Here is a 21,032-nt window from a genome sequence, read left to right on the forward strand (position 1 = left end):
CCACCAATGTAAAGAGCATTCTTCCCACTGACCACCAATGTAAGAAGCATTCTTCCCACTGACCACCAATGTAAGAAGCATTCTTCCCACTGCCCAACAATGTAAAGGGCATTCTTTCCAATAACCACCAATGTAAGGAGCATTCTTCCCACTGGCCAACAATGTAAGGAGCATTCTTCCCACTGACCACCAATGTAAGGAGCATTCTTCCCACTGACCACCAATGTAAGGAGCATTCTTCCCACTGACCACCAATGTAAGGAGCATTCTTCCCACTGACCCACAATGTAAGGAGCATTCTTCCCACTAATCACCAATGTAAGGAGCATTCTTTCCAATAACCACCAACGTAAGGAACATTCTTCCCACTGATCACCAATGTAAGGGGCATTCCTCCCACTGACCACCAATGTAAGGAGCATTCTTCCCACTGACCACCAATGTAAAGAGCATTCTTCCCACTGACCACCAATGTAAGAAGCATTCTTCCCACTGCCCACCAATGTAAGAAGCATTCTTCCCACTGCCCACCAATGTAAAGGGCATTCTTTCCAATAACCACCAATGTAAGGAGCATTCTTCCCACTGATCACCAATGTAAGAAGCATTCTTCCCACTGATCACCAATGTAAGGAGCATTCTTCCCACTGACCACCAATGTAAAGAGCATTCTTCCCACTGACCACCAATGTAAGAAGCATTCTTCCCACTGACCACCAATGTAAGAAGCATTCTTCCCACTGACCACCAATGTAAGAAGCATTCTTCCCACTGCCCAACAATGTAAAGGGCATTCTTTCCAATAACCACCAATGTAAGGAGCATTCTTCCCACTGACCACCAATGTAAAGGGCATTCTTCCCACTGGCCAACAATGTAAGGAGCATTCTTCCCACTGGCCAACAATGTAAGGAGCATTCTTCCCACTGGCCAACAATGTAAGGAGCATTCTTCCCACTGACCACCAATGTAAGGAGCATTCTTCCCACTGACCACCAATGTAAGGAGCATTCTTCCCACTGACCACCAATGTAAGGAACATTCTTCCCACTGACCACCACAGTAAGGAGCATTCTTCCCACTGGCCAACAATGTAAGGAGCATTCTTCCCACTGGCCAACAATGTAAGGAGCATTCTTCCCACTGACCACCAATGTAAGGAGCATTCTTCCCACTGACCACCAATGTAAGGAGCATTCTTCCCACTGACCACCAATGTAAGGAGCATTCTTCCCACTAATCACCAATGTAAGGAGCATTCTTTCCAATAACCACCAACGTAAGGAACATTCTTCCCACTGATCACCAATGTAAGGGGCATTCTTCCCACTGATCACCAATGTAAGGAGCATTCCTCCCACTGACCACCAATGTAAGGAGCATTCTTCCCACTGACCACCAATGTAAAGAGCATTCTTCCCACTGACCACCAATGTAAGGAACATTCTTCCCACTGACCACCACAGTAAGGAGCATTCTTCCCACTGACCACCAATGTAAGGAGCATTCTTCCCACTGGCCAACAATGTAAGGAGCATTCTTCCCACTGACCACCAATGTAAGGAGCATTCTTCCCACTGACCACCAATGTAAGGAGCATTCTTCCCACTGACCACCAATGTAAGGAGCATTCTTCCCACTGACCACCAATGTAAGGAGCATTCTTCCCACTGACCCACAATGTAAGGAGCATTCTTCCCACTAATCACCAATGTAAGGAGCATTCTTTCCAATAACCACCAACGTAAGGAACATTCTTCCCACTGATCACCAATGTAAGGGACATTCTTCCCACTGATCACCAATGTAAGGAGCATTCCTCCCACTGACCACCAATGTAAGGAGCATTCTTCCCACTGACCACCAATGTAAAGAGCATTCTTCCCACTGACCACCAATGTAAGAAGCATTCTTCCCACTGACCACCAATGTAAGAAGCATTCTTCCCACTGCCCAACAATGTAAAGGGCATTCTTTCCAATAACCACCAATGTAAGGAGCATTCTTCCCACTGGCCAACAATGTAAGGAGCATTCTTCCCACTGACCACCAATGTAAGGAGCATTCTTCCCACTGACCACCAATGTAAGGAGCATTCTTCCCACTGACCACCAATGTAAGGAGCATTCTTCCCACTGACCCACAATGTAAGGAGCATTCTTCCCACTAATCACCAATGTAAGGAGCATTCTTTCCAATAACCACCAACGTAAGGAACATTCTTCCCACTGATCACCAATGTAAGGGGCATTCCTCCCACTGACCACCAATGTAAGGAGCATTCTTCCCACTGACCACCAATGTAAAGAGCATTCTTCCCACTGACCACCAATGTAAGAAGCATTCTTCCCACTGCCCACCAATGTAAGAAGCATTCTTCCCACTGCCCACCAATGTAAAGGGCATTCTTTCCAATAACCACCAATGTAAGGAGCATTCTTCCCACTGGCCAACAATGTAAGGAGCATTCTTCCCACTGACCACCAATGTAAGGAGCATTCTTCCCACTGACCACCAATGTAAGGAGCATTCTTCCCACTGACCACCAATGTAAGGAGCATTCTTCCCACTGACCACCAATGTAAGGAACATTCTTCCCACTGACCACCAATGTAAGGAGCATTCTTCCCACTGACCCACAATGTAAGGAGCATTCTTCCCACTAATCACCAATGTAAGGAGCATTCTTTCCAATAACCACCAACGTAAGGAACATTCTTCCCACTGATCACCAATGTAAGGGGCATTCCTCCCACTGACCACCAATGTAAGGAGCATTCTTCCCACTGACCACCAATGTAAAGAGCATTCTTCCCACTGACCACCAATGTAAGAAGCATTCTTCCCACTGCCCACCAATGTAAGAAGCATTCTTCCCACTGCCCACCAATGTAAAGGGCATTCTTTCCAATAACCACCAATGTAAGGAGCATTCTTCCCACTGGCCAACAATGTAAGGAGCATTCTTCCCACTGACCACCAATGTAAGGAGCATTCTTCCCACTGACCACCAATGTAAGGAGCATTCTTCCCACTAATCACCAATGTAAGGAACATTCTTCCCAATGTAAGGAGCATTTTTCCCACTGACCACCAATGTAAGGAGCATTCTTCCCACTGACCACCAATGTAAGGAGCATTCTTCCCACTGACCACCAATGTAAGGAGCATTCTTCCCACTGACCACCAATGTAAGGAGCATTCTTCTCACTGATCACCAATGTAAGGACCATTCTTCCCACTGACCACCAATGTAAGAAGCATTCTTCCCACTGATCACCAATGTAAGGAGCATTCTTCCCACTGACCACCAATGTAAAGAGCATTCTTCCCACTGACCACCAATGTAAGAAGCATTCTTCCCACTGACCACCAATGTAAGAAGCATTCTTCCCACTGCCCAACAATGTAAAGGGCATTCTTTCCAATAACCACCAATGTAAGGAGCATTCTTCCCACTGACCACCAATGTAAAGGGCATTCTTCCCACTGGCCAACAATGTAAGGAGCATTCTTCCCACTGACCACCAATGTAAGGAGCATTCTTCCCACTGACCACCAATGTAAGGAGCATTCTTCCCACTGACCACCAATGTAAGGAACATTCTTCCCACTGACCACCACAGTAAGGAGCATTCTTCCCACTGACCACCAATGTAAGGAGCATTCTTCCCACTGGCCAACAATGTAAGGAGCATTCTTCCCACTGACCACCAATGTAAGGAGCATTCTTCCCACTGACCACCAATGTAAGGAGCATTCTTCCCACTGACCACCAATGTAAGGAGCATTCTTCCCACTGACCCACAATGTAAGGAGCATTCTTCCCACTAATCACCAATGTAAGGAGCATTCTTTCCAATAACCACCAACGTAAGGAACATTCTTCCCACTGATCACCAATGTAAGGGGCATTCTTCCCACTGATCACCAATGTAAGGAGCATTCCTCCCACTGACCACCAATGTAAGGAGCATTCTTCCCACTGACCACCAATGTAAAGAGCATTCTTCCCACTGACCACCAATGTAAGGAACATTCTTCCCACTGACCACCACAGTAAGGAACATTCTTCCCACTGACCACCAATGTAAGGAGCATTCTTCCCACTGACCACCAATGTAAGGAGCATTCTTCCCACTGACCACCAATGTAAGGAGCATTCTTCCCACTGACCACCAATGTAAGGAGCATTCTTCCCACTGACCCACAATGTAAGGAGCATTCTTCCCACTAATCACCAATGTAAGGAGCATTCTTTCCAATAACCACCAACGTAAGGAACATTCTTCCCACTGATCACCAACGTAAGGAACATTCTTCCCACTGATCACCAATGTAAGGAGCATTCCTCCCACTGACCACCAATGTAAGGAGCATTCTTCCCACTGACCACCAATGTAAAGAGCATTCTTCCCACTGACCACCAATGTAAGAAGCATTCTTCCCACTGACCACCAATGTAAGAAGCATTCTTCCCACTGACCACCAATGTAAGAAGCATTCTTCGCACTGACCACCAATGTAAGAAGCATTCTTCCCACTGCCCAACAATGTAAAGGGCATTCTTTCCAATAACCACCAATGTAAGGAGCATTCTTCCCACTGACCACCAATGTAAGGAACATTCTTCCCACTGACCACCACAGTAAGGAGCATTCTTCCCACTGACCACCAATGTAAGGAGCATTCTTCCCACTGGCCAACAATGTAAGGAGCATTCTTCCCACTGACCCCCAATGTAAGGAGCATTCTTCCCACTGACCACCAATGTAAGGAGCATTCTTCCCACTGACCACCAATGTAAGGGACATTCTTCCCACTGACCACCAATGTAAGGAACATTCTTCCCACTGACCACCACAGTAAGGAGCATTCTTCCCACTGACCACCAATGTAAGGAGCATTCTTCCCACTGGCCAACAATGTAAGGAGCATTCTTCCCACTGACCACCAATGTAAGGAACATTCTTCCCACTGACCACCACAGTAAGGAGCATTCTTCCCACTGACCACCAATGTAAGGAGCATTCTTCCCACTGACCACCAATGTAAGGAGCATTCTTCCCACTGACCACCAATGTAAGGGACATTCTTCCCACTGACCACCAATGTAAGGAACATTCTTCCCACTGACCACCACAGTAAGGAGCATTCTTCCCACTGACCACCAATGTAAGGAGCATTCTTCCCACTGGCCAACAATGTAAGGAGCATTCTTCCCACTGACCAGCAATGTAAGGAGCATTCTTCCCACTGATCACCAATGTAAGGAGCATTCTTCCCACTGATCACCAATGTAAGGAACATTCTTCCCACTGATCACCAATGTAAGGAACATTCTTCCCACTGACCACCAATGTAAGGAGCATTCTTCCCACTGACCACCAATGTAAGGAGCATTCTTCCCACTGATCACCAATGTAAGGAACATTCTTCCCACTGACCACCAATGTAAGGAACATTCTTTCCAATAACCACCAATGTAAGGAACATTCTTCCCACTGACCACCAATGTAAGGGACATTCTTTCCAATAACCACCAATGTAAGGAACGTTCTTCTCACTGACCACCAATGTAAAGGGCATTCTCTCCTCTGACCACCAATGTAAGGAGCATTCTCCCCACTAACCACCAGTAAACTGGTTGAAGCAGGAGTTTCCCCAGACCTGAAATTTTATTTCAAGTGTTTTTCTGGGGTAGAAAGGTTGGGAAAGGCTGCGCTAAAGTATATGTAAACCCAATCAATATAATGTCATATAAGCTTTAACACATTAATATAATGATAATAATAAAATATTATGTGGTGATCCTGTCGTGAAGGTCCTTGTTCAGGCACTTTCTGTTATAGGGCCACAATGTTGCATGTATGACCAACATTAAAGTGGTTGTAAACCTCAGACATGAAATATGAACAAAGCATACCCCTCTATAGTGTGTATTTGTCTCAATCCAGAGCCCTAAATGTAATTTCTGTCTGCTGCCTTCTTCCTATACTATCAGCATGAATCACTTCTGACAAGTTTTCCTGACACCAAGAGAAAAATGGTGACAGCGGAGGGAGCTGCAGCACACAGCCTGTGATTGACAGCCTTAGCTCTGTTCCTGTGTGCTGTGTGAAGGAGGGGGTCCCTTCCCTTTCCTTAGCTCTCATAGGTCTCCCCGCTGAGCTCTGCAGAATGTAACCTCAGCTCTCTGCCCCGTGCTTTCTGACAGTCCAGACAAGCTTTTATAAATTCTGCACTTTGAATGGATGTAGAGATGAGAAGACTGCAGATAAACAGGTACAACGTATGTAAGAGGATTTGTTTTATCTATCTGTATCATCTGAGGATAGCCCTTCACTGGGTATATGTAAGGGTATACAACCACACATGCCATGTCCATTCCAACCAGCAGGGGATCAGTGAACTGCAGAGGCTGCAGTGCAAGGAGCACCAAGAAAATCATTCTGAATATGTTCCATGGTGTGTATATATAGAACGGAAGCTAAAGACACAGAACAACGTCATGCCTGTCCTGCCACAGCAGTTGGAGCCTGTAAATAAATGTAAAGTTCTCTAGGGCGGTGCCCTGTGACTGAGTGCTAAAGGAGCACTCTAATGCCCCGTACACACGGTCCGATTTTCCGATGGAAAATGTCCGATCGGAGCGTGTTGTCGGAAATTCCGACCGTGTGTGGGCTCCATCGGACATTTTCCATCGGGTTTTCCGACACACAAAGTTGGAGAGCAGGAGATAAAATTTTCCGACAACAAAATCCATTGTCAGAAATTCAGATCGTGTGTACACAAATCCGACGGACAAAGTGCCACGCATGCTCAGAATAAATAAAGAGATGAAAGCTATTGGCCACTGCCCCGTTTATAGTCCCGACGTACGTGTTTTACGTCACCGCGTTCAGAACGATCGGATTTTCCGCCAACTTTGTGTGACCGTGTGTATGCAAGACAAGTTTGAGCCAACATCCGTCGGAAAAAATCCTAGGATTTTGTTGTCGGAATGTTCGATCAATGTCCGACCGTGTGTACGGGGCATAACTCACATCATTCCAGAGGTAAACTGAATTTCTCACTTTGACATCCCTGCAGTGTTTACTGGATAGCATCAGCGGTTTGCTGACTGAATTTACTTTTTCTCCCTTTTGTGAAATGTTTTTGAGTGATTGCAGTGTTAATAGATGGACATGTGTACCTTGGCCAGGTTTGTTGCTGTCTTAGTGGCAGGATTGGTACTGCTTTGCCATGTTAATAAAGGATTTCTGCTTCTTTTTCCAGGTGGCATTTGAGAAACAAGGCGTGTTCTTACATACCAGTGCTAAAAGGCAGAATGATCAAGATTCTATGATCCCTGGTGTCATCCGCATTATTGAAAAGGTAAATATGCTCAGAAGTCAAATGATCCATGTTCAAGAAGAAATAAAAGACACAAATGCAGCTTGCTGTTCATTATTACATCACTAAATGATTTTATTTTTTCACATGCAACCAGTGCACAGCGAGGGGGAAAAAAGTATGTGATCCCCTGCTGATTTCGTACGTTTGCCCACTGACAACAAAATGATCAGTCTATAATTTTTATTGGTAGGTTTATTTTAACAGTGAGAGACAGAAAAACAAACAAAACCAGAAAAACACATTTCAAAAAAGTCATATTGATTTGCATTTTAACCACTAGAGATCCGCGCTATAGCCGAATGACGGCTACAGCGCGGACCGGCTTTGCCGGGACGACGTCCACTGAGTGTGGATGTTGTGAATGGGTTTTTCTTTACTATAGAGAGGATCCTGTGATCATCCACCACTGTTGTCTTCCCTGGACATCCAGGCCTTTTTATGTTGCTGAGCTCACCAGTGCGTTCTTTTTTCCTCAGAATGTACTAAAGTGTTGATTTGGCCACTCCTAATGTTGCTGCTATCTCTCTATGGATTTGTTTTATTTTTGAAGCCTTAGACTGGTAATACACCTATAGATTATCTGCAGATTTTCTATGGTCAGATGGAAAAAGTGGAACAGATTCCTCCATCTACGCTGAACTGTGTGGATGGAGGAATCTCCCACTGGCCCAAGCTTCCATATCTTGCTAGTCGGCCCCGCTGGCTCTCACAATACCTGAACATTCTGATTGGGTGCAGGCATTGTTTAGGTTGAGAGCCAGCAGGGCTGACTAGCAAGATACTGAGGCTTGGCCCAGTGGGAGATTCCTTCATCCACACAGTTTAGCATACATGGAGAAATCTGTTGCACTTTTTCCATCTAACCATAGAAAATCTGCAGATAATCTATAGGTGTATGGCCAGCTTAATGCTGGCCATACACTATACAATTTTCTTATTCAATTTCCTTTAGATTTACCTTCAACTATGTAGTACAAGGGCCTGCTTGATTGCATACAAATTGAAAGGGCTTAGGTGTGACCTCATATTATATGGTTTTGGTAAATCTAAAGGAAAGTTGAACAAGAAAATTGTATAGTGTATGGCCAGCCTTACAATGGCCTGTTTCACTTGCATGGACAGCTCCTTTGAACGCATGATGTAGGTTCACAGCAATAGATTCCAAATGCAAATACCACATTTAGAATCAACTCCAGACCTTTTACCTGCTTTATTGATGAAGAAATGATGAAGGAGTAGCCCACACCTGGCCATGAAACCGCTTTTGATTCAATTGTCCAATTACTTTTGGTCCCTTGAAAAAGGGGGATGGCTATTCTTAAGAGCTGCAATTGCTAAACCCTTCCTCCGATTTGGATGTACAAACTCTCAAATTAAACCTGAGTGTGACCTTTCAACTATAGCTTGAATATATTTTGGTGAGAACCTGAAAAAAATAAATTGTGCCTGTGTCCAAATATATATGGACCTAACTGTAGTTGGCACTTATGACGAGCACCAGAAGAATATCACTGCAGGGGTATCGGCAAGCCATAGATCCGGGGTCTTCAAACTTTCTAAGCAAAAGGGCCAGTTTTTTATCCTTCAGACTTAAAAGGGACCGGACTGTGACCAGTGGGAGTAGAAAATGTCCTAGCGTCGGTAACAATGCCCTATTGTTGGTGTCAGTGGGTGAAATACATATTTAGTCTGGTTGAAAAAGACACAAGTCCATCTATTTCATCCAATAAAAGTGCCCCATCGTTGGTGTCAGTGGGCAGAATGCATGTGTTTTATACTGGTAAACTCACAAAGCACATGTTCTTAGATGCAGATTGTTGGATTCTGTGTTACGGATCTGAATGCAGTGCATATTTCTGCACCCGTGTGAATGGCTCCATTGAAAACAATGCAACTGTGTTCAGATCTGTAATTAAAAAACACTTGTATATGCATTTTTTATGGCTGTTCATTGTGTCATGTAAAAAGATACTGTTGGAATAAAAATAATTTTATTCTTTAATAAGTTGCTCCTCGTTGGAGTTGAACTGTATGTATATGCAGTGGCGGGACAAGGTAAATCAGTGTCCAGGGCTAAGATGCCAAATTGCAGATTGCAAATTGTCAGTGGACACATTAATAACCCCCAGAATTGGTGTCAGTGGACACATTAATAACCCCCGGAATTGGTGTCAGTGGACACAATAACCCCCAGAATTGGTGTCAGTGGACACATTAATAACCCCCAGAATTGGTGTCAGTGGACACAATAACCCCCAGAATTGGTGTCAGTGGACACATTAATAACCCCCAGAATTGGTGTCAGTGGACACAATAACCCTCAGAATTGGTGTCAGTGGACACAATAACCCCCAGAATTGGTGTCAGTGGACACATTAATAACCCTCAGAATTGGTGTCAGTGAATACATTAATAACCCCCAGAATTGGTGTCAGTGGACGCATGAATAACCCCCAGAATTGGTGTCAGTGGACGCATTGATAACCCCCGGAATTGGTGTCAGTGGACGCATTGATAACCCCCAGAATTGGTGTCAGTGGACGCATTGATAACCCCCAGAATTGGTGTCAGTGGACACATTGATAACCCCCAGAATTGGTGTCAGTGGACGCATTGATAACCCCCGGAATTGGTGTCAGTGGACGCATTGATAACCCCCGGAATTGGTGTCAGTGGACGCATTAATAATCCCCAGAATTGTTGTCAGTGGACGCATTAATAACCCCCAGAATTGGTGTCAGTGGACGCATTAATAACCCCCAGAATTGGTGTCAGTGGACGCATTAATAACCCCCAGAATTGGTGTCAGTGGACGCATTGATAACCCCCGGAATTGGTGTCAGTGGACGCATTGATAACCCCCGGAATTGGTGTCAGTGGACGCATTGATAACCCCCAGAATTGGTGTCAGTGGACGCATTAATAACTCCCAGAATTGGTGTCAGTGCACGCAATAATAACCCCCTCATTGGTGTCAGTGGACGCATTAATAACCCCCCGCATTGTTGTCAGTGGAAGTAATAATAACCCCCAGCATTGTTGTCAGTGGATGTAATAATAACCCTCAGCATTGTTGTCTGTGTATGTAATAAACCCCCCCCCCCTCATTGTTGTCAGTGGATACATTAATAACCCCCAGCATTGTCGTCAGTGAATGTAATAATAACCCCCAGCATTGTCGTCAGTGAATGTAATAATAACCCCCAGCATTGTTGTCGGTGGACGCATTAATAACTCTCCAGTACAGGTGTTAGGATTCTTAACTCCTTCCCCACATTGATGGTCAGTGGCATTGAAATTGAACCCCTCCCATGACTACCAATGTGGGGGGACTTTCCCTCACATTACCACAAAGGCAGGAGGGGGTTGGCGGGTTAAAATTTCACTGCCATGAGGACCAATGCAAGGTGGGGGGATGGAGGTTAACATTCACTGCCATGAAGACCAATGCAGGGGGGTCAGTGGCAATGAAAATTAATCCCCAACCTGCATTGTTGGTTATGGCTATGTTAACCCTTCCTCAATTCCAGGTTGCTCCAGTCACATTCTCCCACTTTTCCGTGCTCTGGTGATATCAAATGTTTAAACTAACAAAATGTACCATTTCAAGAAAAAAAAAAAAAGGTCTTTTGAAATTGATGGCAGCAACACGTCTCAGAAAAGCTGGGACAGGGCAACAAAAAGCTGGCAGAGTAAGTGGTACCAACAAGGAAGAGATGGAACAACATTTTGCAACAAAGTAGGTTTATTGGCAACAGGTCAGTAATATGACTGGGTATAAAAAGAGCATCCTGGAGAGTCAGAGTGTCTGAGAAGTAAAGATGGGCAGAGCTTCACCAATCTGTGAAAAGCTGTGTCTACATTATTGAACAATTTCAGAATAATGTTTCTCAATGTAAAATTGCAAAGACATTAAATATATCATCATCTACAGTACATAATATCAAAAGATTCTGAGAATCTGGAGAAATCTCTGTGAGCAAGAGACAAGGCCGAAGCACAATATTAGATGCCCATTTTCTTCGAGCCCTCAGTTGGCACTGCATTAAAAAGAGGCATGATTCTGTGATGGCCAAACTAAAACAAAGAAAAATTCCCAGCTCAACTTACCAACCAGCCTGCAACAAACTGAACTATCCTGTCTAACAGTTCACCTTAAAAACAGGGGTTTCGTTTCGTTTGCAGACGTTTGACAGGACAATTTAGTTTGTTGCAGGCTGGCTGGTAAGTTGAGCTGGGAATTTTTCTTTGTTTTTATTTGACCTGGTTGTGCTTCTTGCTGTTAAGACCAGTTATGGGTTTGGAGCAGTTGGCATTTCTTTGTACTGTTGGTTATTTGGTGGTGGATACACTGGACACCTTTGCTGCCATTGTGCTATTTGCTGGGTATCCAGTGCGCCCCTGTGCCTTTTAAGGAGGGGTGGGCTTCCTCCAGGCAAACCACCCTCTGCCTATCCAATTATTTATTTACTGGTGAATAGGAAAAAAGCTTTTCATGTTGGATCCTGTGCTCACTACCGGCAGGGGTGTTCAGCTTCCAGGAATCCCCTTTTCTCTGCTCACCATGTGATCCATTTGGCAGTAGAAAGTCTCTGGCCAGTTCACACTACATGCAGTCCAGTGTTCTTCTTTTTTTTTTTTTTTTTCTGCATCAAAACACGCATGGAAAGTAGGTCATATGGTTTTCAATGGCATAGTTCACACAAATGCTTGCAGTTCCAGAAAAAAAAAGTAGAACATGCTGCATTTTTCTGCACTGGGTTGTAGGAAGGGCTAAAAAACGCACTGGGATGCACCAAAAACGCACTGGAACACACATGTCCTTATTTAAGGTTTAGGGTCAGTTCACACCACATGCAGTCCAGTGCGGTTTTTTTTCTGCTTCAAAAACGCATGGAAAGTAGGTTATATGGTTTTCAATGGCATAGTTCACACCAGTGTGGTCAGTTCCAGTGCGTTCCAGTTCCAGGAAAAAAAAGAAGAATAACATGCTGCATTTTTCCTGCACTGGACTGTACTGGAACGCAGTAAAACGCACCGAAATGCATCTAAACACACTGGAACACGCATGTCCTTATTTAAGGTTACAAAAAAAACAGGGGGGAAAAAAATGCACTAATATGCATTAAAAAAGAGTCAAAAAGGCGCATGCAGAAAAGCAACCGAAATGCATCCGGACTGCGTTTCTATGGTGTGAACTGGCCCTCCCTCTAGATAGCCACTTTTACAATTGGTTATATCCAGATATGCAGGGGGTGATAGCAGGACCCGGAAGGATCTCCAGTATACAAGTACATGGTAGCTCCTATGGACGGGAGAACCATAAAGGAAAACGGTTCAGTAATACAACAAACGTTTAAGTCTCCGGGAAATGTTCGGCACATCATGGATCTTGTGGACAGATTACTGGGAGGGGCTGGGGAAGACCCGGCTGTCATGGTGCACGTTGGCACCAATGACAAAGTCAGAGGCAGATGGAGTGTCCTAAAGAACGATTTTAGGGACTTAGGAGCTAAATTGAGGAAAAGGACCTCCAAGGTAGTGTTCTCAGGAATACTACCGGTACATCGAGCCACACCAGAGAGGCAGAGGGAGATTAGGGAAGTAAACAAGTGGCTGAAGAGCTGGTGTAGTAAGGAGAGGTTTGGGTTCCTGGAGGACTGGGCCGACTTCTCAGTCGGTAACCGGTACTATAGAAGGGACGGACTGCACCTAAATGAGGAGGGTGCAGATCTGCTGGGAATGAAGATGGCCAAAAAGTTAGAGGGGTTTTTAAACTAGGCGATGGGGGGGAGGGTCCAGAGACAGTGATAGCCAGAGCGGAAGATATTCCAGAGGGTAGTATTGGGGGCATTAGTGGTAGGTTAACCAAAGCACAAAAACACAAGGTGAGTATAGTAGCAAGTCCAAGTTGCAATCTTGAAACACCCAATACGAGGACAATATGCAACCGGTCTAAACTATGTGGCATGTTCACCAATGCCAGGAGCCTGGCGGACAAGATGGGTGAACTAGAGATACTGTTGTACAAGGAGGATTTGGATTTTGTGGGAATTTCAGAGACCTGGTTCAACAGCTCTCATGATTGGCTGGCAAACATTCAAGGGTATACCCTATACCGCAAGGACAGAGAGGGTAAAAAAGGGGGAGGGGTATGCCTATATATCAAGAATAATGTAAAAGTGAATGTGAGAGATGACATCACTGAGGGGGCTAGGGAGGAGGTGGAATCTTTATGGGTAGAGCTCCAAAGGGATGAAGCTAAGGGGAAAATAATACTGGGAGTATGCTATAGGCCCCCTAACCTGAGGGAGGAAGTGGAGACGGATCTCCTATCACAAATTGGATTAGCAGCAAGGATGGGAAGTGTTATCATAATGGGGGATTTTAATTATCCAGACATAGACTGGGCGGAGGGAACCGTGCATTCATTTAAGGCTCGCCAGTTCCTTAGTGTCTTGCAGGACAATTTTATGGGTCAGATGGTAGACGCACCAACTAGAAATAAAACATTACTAGATCTACTGATTACCAACAATACAGACCTGATGACAGATGTGGAAATACGGGGCAATTTAGGTAACAGCGATCACAGGTCAATTAGTTTCAGTATAAATCACACAAATAGGAGACATGAAGGGAACACAAAGACACTGAATTTCAAAAGAGCCAACTTCCCTAAACTACAAACCTTGCTAAAAGGCATAAATTGGGATAAAATATTAGGAACAAAGAATACGGAGGAGAGATGGGTTTGCTTTAAGAGTATATTAAATAAGGGCATTAGCCAATGTATCCCATTGGGTAATAAATTTAAAAGAGCGAACAAACATCCTGGATGGCTTAACTCCAATGTAAAAATGCATATAAAAGCAAAGCAGAAGGCCTTCAAAAAATACAAGGTTGAGGGATCATCCACAGCATTCAGAATTTATAAAGAATGCAATAAGAAATGTAAGGGTGCAATTAGGATGGCTAAGATAGAACATGAAAGACACATAGCGGAGGAGAGCAAAAAAAATCCCAAGAAATTCTTTAAGTATGTAAACAGTAAAAAAGGGAGGACAGACCATATTGGCCCCATAAAGAATGAGGAAGGACATCTGGTTACAAAGGATGGGGAGATGGCAAAGGTATTGAATTTATTCTTCTCCTCAGTCTTAACGAGTGAATCGGGGGGCTTCAGTAACCAAAACTGCAGTGTTTATCCTCATGACACAACACAGGAAGCAGCTATATGGTTAACAGAGGACGGAATTAAAATTAGACTTGAGAAACTTAACATTAATAAATCACCGGGACCAGATGGCTTGCATCCGAGGGTACTTAGGGAACTCAGTCAGGTGATTGCCAGACCGTTGTTCCTAATTTTTACAGACAGTCTATTGACTGGAATGGTACCAGCTGATTGGAGAAAAGCCAATGTAGCACCAATATTTAAAAAGGGCCCAAAAAACATCCCTGGGAATTACAGACCAGTTAGCCTAACATCAATAGTATGTAAACTCTTGGAGGGGATGATAAGGGACTATATACAAGATTTTAGTAATAAGAATGATATCATTAGCAGTAATCAGCATGGATTCATGAAGAATCGTTCTTGCCAAACCAATCTATTAACCTTCTATGAGGAGGTGAGTTGCCATCTAGATAAAGGAAGGCCCGTAGACGTGGTGTATCTGGATTTTGCAAAAGCATTTGACACAGTTCCCCATAAACGTTTACTGTACAAAATAAGGTGCGTTGGCATGGACCATAGGGTGAGTACATGGATTGAAAACTGGCTACAAGGGCGTGTTCAGAGGGTGGTGATAAATGGGGAGTACTCAGAATGGTCAGGGGTGGGTAGTGGGGTTCCCCAGGGTTCTGTGCTGGGACCAATCCTATTTAATTTGTTCATAAACGACCTGGAGGATGGGATAAACCGTTCAATCTCGGTATTTGCAGACGATACTAAGCTAAGCAGGGCAATAACTTCTCCGCAGGATGTGGAAATCTTGCAAAAAGACCTGAACAAATTAATGGGGTGGGCGACTACATGGCAAATGAGGTTCAATGTAGAAAAATGTAAAATAATGCATTTGGGTGGCAAAAATATGAATGCAATCTATACACTGGGGGGAGAACCTCTGGGGGAATCTAGGATGGAAAAGGACCTGGGGGTCCTAGTGGATGATAGGCTCAGCAATGGCATGCAATGCCAAGCTGCTGCTAATAAAGCAAACAGAATATTGGCATGCATTAAAAGGGGGATCAACTGCAGAGATAAAACGATAATTCTCCCGCTCTACAAGACTCTGGTCCGCCCGCACCTGGAGTATGCTGTCCAGTTCTGGGCACCAGTCCTCAGGAGGGACGTACTGGAAATGGAGCGAGTACAAAGAAGGGCAACAAAGCTAATAAAGGGTCTGGAGGATCTTGGTTATGAGGAAAGGTTGCGAGCACTGAACTTATTCTCTCTGGAGAAGAGACGCTTGAGAGGGGATATGATTTCAATTTACAAATACTGTACTGGTGACCCCACAATAGGGATAAAACTTTTTCGCAGAAGAGAGTTTAATAAGACTCGTGGCCACTCATTACAATTAGAAGAAAAGAGGTTTAACCTTAAACTACGTAGAGGGTTCTTTACTGTAAGAGCGGCCAGGATGTGGAATTCCCTTCCACAGGCGGTGGTCTCAGCGGGGAGCATTGATAGCTTCAAGAAACTATTAGATAATCACCTGAATGACCGCAATATACAGGGATATGTAATGTAATACTGACATATAATCACACACATAGGTTGGACTTGATGGACTTGTGTCTTTTTTCAACCTCACCTACTATGTAACTATGTAACTATGTGAAAATTCTCCCTTGCAGAGGTAAGGGTTAACTGCTCATTTAGGCTTAGGGAACATGGAATAATAGTTTTACATAACTGCTCTTCCATGCTGCTAGAACGGTCCCTGCAGCTTCTTCTCCTCCACACTCCAGCAGTCTTGGGATCACCAAGACCGATACAGGGTTCATATTCTTGCATTGGACAGTCCACCCCTGGAGCTTAGGGGAGCGCTGTTGGCTGGAGGAGCAGAGGATCGGGTAGGTAAAAGTGCTTTTATAAAAGGTGGTGATTGCGCACGGGGACAGACTGAAGATTGGAGATACCCCTGGAGGCATACGAGCTCGGCACTCGGGGATTGATGCCCACACTCATTTTTTTAAAAAGTGAGTGCAACTTCCCCTCCTTTGTGTCTTGCCCCCCTCCTGCTGTCCATCTTTTGTCTTTTTATATCCCGCCTGGCATTTTTACCATCGCCATCACCTGCCTTAACTGGACTCCCATGCCTGCTAGCTATTTGCAACACAAGCTTACAGCTGTAAGGTAAGCGGCTTGCAAACACGGAGGTGTCCTCACTGAAGATCCCCTTCCCCTCACCATTGGAACTGTTTTGTGTTTTTTTAGTTACAAGCTTTTTACCTGGTGACGGGACTGTTATTTATCCACTTCTGAGGACTTGTCACTTACAGCTCGTCAGAGCTGTCACTCATGTGCTAGTGTGATAATAGCCCATACCCATTTTGGACTTATTTAATGTTTTATTTATTTTAGATTGTTATTTCCTTTCATTCACATATATTCATTTGTGTCATTGGATTGTAGCGTTTTTTACTGTGTCAGCACTTTCATCCATCCATTTATATGGTCTGCTTTACTTAGGAAGCTACTTCCACTGATTTACCGATTCACTAGTGTGATACACATTTATTACGTATTTCTTGCTTGCATTTTTATTTGACGTCAGCAATTTTTTATTTCCATTTATTTTCTAGCATCTAGAGCCCATTAGTGTGTTTGGCTCACTTATTCAGGTCACTCTGTCTTACCACTCCATGCACTTTATTTAGTTCCTCTCCCTTTCCCTTTCCCCATTTTCCCTTTTATCACAGCGCAATCACCACCTTTTATATTAGCTTTATTTGCCTGTTTGGATCAGTACACAGGTGTTGCAGCAGTGTCCTATAGCGAAGGCCCTCTCTGACAGCGCAGGAGTTACCACTCTCACAAAAGTGCTTTTACTTTCCTCTAAACCACAGGTGTCAAACGCAAGGCCCGCGGGCCGAATCCGGCCCTCCAGGACATTTCATGTGGCCCTCACACCTCTCCTGCAGCTGCAGGAGAGCTCCAGCCCTCCTCTGGTCCTCCTCCAGACCCCTACTTTCTGCTCTCAAGCAATGCATCCAGCTTCTTCCCAGGAGCAGCATAAGGAAAGGGGGTGCACTGTGATGTTAGGGAGAGTTGGGGACTTTACTTCTGATGGTGGGGTGGCTCTTGACATCTAATGTAAGGGGAGGGGATGCGCTGGACATTTAATCTTAGAGATACAACCGGCCCTTTTGAGGACAATCATAATGCTGATGCGGCCCACAATGAAATTGAGTTAGACACCCCTGCTCTAAACTAAATGAGCAGTTAACCTTAGCAATGTGAGCACAGGATGGGTAAATATACATTTTTGACAATAAAATCTTGCTAGACGCCTACCAGTCAAAATTGGCTTTGTGGGTGGCCCTGTTGACACTTTTCTGCCCGACATCCTTCAATGAAAAATTGAAGGTGCTGAGTGTAAAATTGTTGGCCTCACAGTGGCTGCCTCCAGTCAGAAGCAGCCTCTGTATGGCCATTCTGATAGCCGTTGGAGCTGGCCATCAGAAAACAGTAGCCGCAGCAGGAGATTTGTCCTTCTGCAGGGTTTAGCATGGATGTAGGAATCTAAGATTTTTTTTCCATGTGTGTATGGCCAGCTTAAAGTGTGACTAAAGTTGTTGTTTTATTTTTTTAGCTAAAAAAAAATGTTATACTTGCCTCCTCTGTGCAGTTGGTTTTGCACAGAGCAGCCCAGATCCTCCTCTACTTGGTTCCCTCTTCGGTGCTCCTGGCCCCTCCCTCCTGTTCAGTGCCGCTACAGCAAGCAGCTTCCTATGGGGGCACCCAAGCTGAGCCACAGCTCCGTGTGTCCATTCAGACATGGAGCTGTGGCCCGGCCCTGCTCCCCATTTTTCTCCTCATTGGCTGACTTTCATTGACAGCAGCGGGAGCCAATGGCACTGTGCTGCTGTTTCAGCAGTGGCGGCCCGTGCATTATGGACGCACAGGCGCCGCCCTCCCCATCCCTGGTGCCGCCTCCCTATCCCTATTGGATTCTCAGCGCTTTGGCGGAAGTGGGACAGAGGAAGCAATAGGAGGGGAGACGCCAGAAAAGAGGACAAGGTAAGCGCCGATCCATCTGCAGGGAGGGAGTTGTGTTGTGGTGGCAGCTGGGTGTTCTACGATCCATCTACGCGGGGGGGGGATGGGTGTGGCACACTGGTAGCATTTGATGGGCACACTGGTAGCATTTGATGGGCACACTGGTAGCATTTGATGGGCACACTGGCAGCATTTGATGGGCACACTGGCAGCATTTGATGGGCACACTGGCAGCATATGATGGGCATAGTGGCAGCGTGCATTTGATGGCACAGTGGCAGCGTTTGGGCACAGTGGCAGCATGCATTTGATGGCACAGTGGCTGCAATTAATGGCACAGTTGTGGGCACAGTGGCAGTGTGCAATTGATGATTTTTTTTTTCAAACTTTTTTTGCGCCCCCCCCAGAAATTTTGAGCACCAGCTGCCACTGTGTTTCAGCCAATGAGGAGGGGAGTCCCGGGGAGCTGAGACACTCCCACAACTTTGCTGGATCTAGAGGGACCTCAGGTAAGTATTAGGGGGGCTGCTGCACACAAAAGTCTTTTTATCCTAATGCACAGAATGCATTAAGATGAAAAACCTTCTGCCTTTACAACCACTTTAAGCCTGAGCAGTTGTAATCCTTTCGGCAAATTAAAAGGATCCAGCCAGTAAGTCTGTTTTTCAAAAGAACAACCTCCCCAGCAGAATGCATCAGTTACAGGGATGAGACAAACCATTTAACACCGGCAGGGGTGCTTACAATGATCATATTATTTATTTATGTAAAACCTTTATTCTAAAAGCAAAAAAAAAATTAACTGCTTACAAAGTTGAGTTTGGCTTCAGTTTGTTAGCGAATCGAAATCTGCTAGTACATCTAACACTCTCCTCCCTCCAGACTGACAATGCTGCTGTCCAAAGGTGCCCCCTGTGCTCCTTCATCCAGAGTGGGGACACTCTAATTCAGGAGGTGTGCTACTGGCCAGATCACCAGGTGAAAACAGGGAAAAAGGCCTAAAAAAAACAAAAAACAAATGCAGCAACCACAATAATGATTGACTAGCTGCAATATATTACATTTTTGATTTGAGGCTTAATACCACTTTAGAGTCATTCTGGCTCTCGCATTATTGTAATACTTTTTGGATGGCATTAGCAGTTTGCTGAAATATTTTTCCTAAGTTGCTGTTTACTATGGTTGGTAGATAATGCTGGATCTCTCATTTCAGGCATCAGATGTTCTGCTTCAGTGGATCCCTGTGGACGAAGATGGAGACACCGCACAAATTCACTTCTCTAAAAAAGTAAAGTTGTACTTTTCTTATGCTGACCTCATTCCTAATAATTCACAGTGTTTCGGGGGAATTGCCTCCCCCTTCCTCAGGGCTGTATTTCTTTGGGAGTGCTTAGACTCTGAGAGGGTTAAATATTTTTTGTTTAGCGGCTCTGCAGTATGCTGGCGTTGTCACTGCAGAACCGCTGATCGAATATATTTAACCCTCTCAGTCTAACCATTCTCCACAAAATACAGCCCCGAAGAAGGGGGAGGCATTTCCCCCGAAACGCATTGGCTCTTGTATCTTTAGAAAACTATAAAATTCATCAAGAGACTTTTTTTGGACATCGGGTGCTGCTCTCCAATCATCCAAGTGTTCCCTGCTGTAACGCCTCCATTGTTATTAAAAAGGTAGGAGCCCTGGACGCCAACAGAGTCTATCACCTACCACCTACAATTGGGATACAGCTCATTGGAAGCAATTCCCTCTATAGCTGCCACACAGTAATCTGCCGCTAGGCAGCCTCTATCGGGACCAGTCCAGTGCTGTCTTCCACTCAAACGTAACAATTCACAGAGAAATTTCACCTCCACATTTTAGGCAAAGCTTTACTCTGCAGATTAGCGTTGTATTGGGAGCTGTGCAGAACGTGTTTCTGCACATTGCGCTGCTTTTTTTTTTTTTTTTCCCAAGTTTATTTGAAGTGTCACTTAGGGCCCTTTCACACTGGAGCGGTTTGCAGGCGCTATTGCGCTAATAGCGCCTGCAAACCGACCCGAAAGTGCCGCTGCTTTGTCTCCAGTGTGAAAGCCCCGAGGGCTTTCACACTGGAGTGGTGCGCTAGCAGGATGGGAAAAAAAAGTCCTGCTAGCAGCATCTTCGGAGCGGTGAAGGAGTGGAGTATACACCGCTCCTGCCCATTGAAATCAATGGGACAGCGCGGCTATACCGCCAGCAAAGTTCCTCTGCAGAATACCGACGGTAAAGCGCCGCTTACAATAGCGGCGCTTTACCGCCGCCGCCGCCCCAGTGTGAAAGGGCCTAAATGACACTTCATTCATGTGACTGCACAGCACAGCAGCAGGCAAGCTGCATTGTTCTGCACGGTAGTTCACTGTGCATCACACTGGCATTGTGGTG

At 45.0% G+C, this 21,032-nt stretch overlaps 1 protein-coding gene across 3 annotated transcripts in view; it reads left to right on the forward strand.

Annotated features, from left to right (window-relative positions):
- The window catches only part of TBC1D17 (TBC1 domain family member 17), a 149,770-nt gene that overhangs the window by 32,041 nt on the left and 96,697 nt on the right, over positions 1-21,032 (forward strand). For all 3 annotated transcript variants that reach the window (XM_073602201.1, XM_073602200.1, XM_073602202.1), the window contains exons 2-3: positions 7,279-7,377; positions 19,845-19,919. In XM_073602201.1, coding sequence (XP_073458302.1) covers positions 7,279-7,377; positions 19,845-19,919 — 174 coding nt within the window. The remainder of the gene's footprint in view (positions 1-7,278; positions 7,378-19,844; positions 19,920-21,032) is intronic.

The sequence above is a fragment of the Aquarana catesbeiana genome, linkage group LG10 (assembly GCF_042186555.1).
Source record: "Aquarana catesbeiana isolate 2022-GZ linkage group LG10, ASM4218655v1, whole genome shotgun sequence".
Classification (NCBI taxonomy): domain Eukaryota; kingdom Metazoa; phylum Chordata; class Amphibia; order Anura; family Ranidae; genus Aquarana; species Aquarana catesbeiana.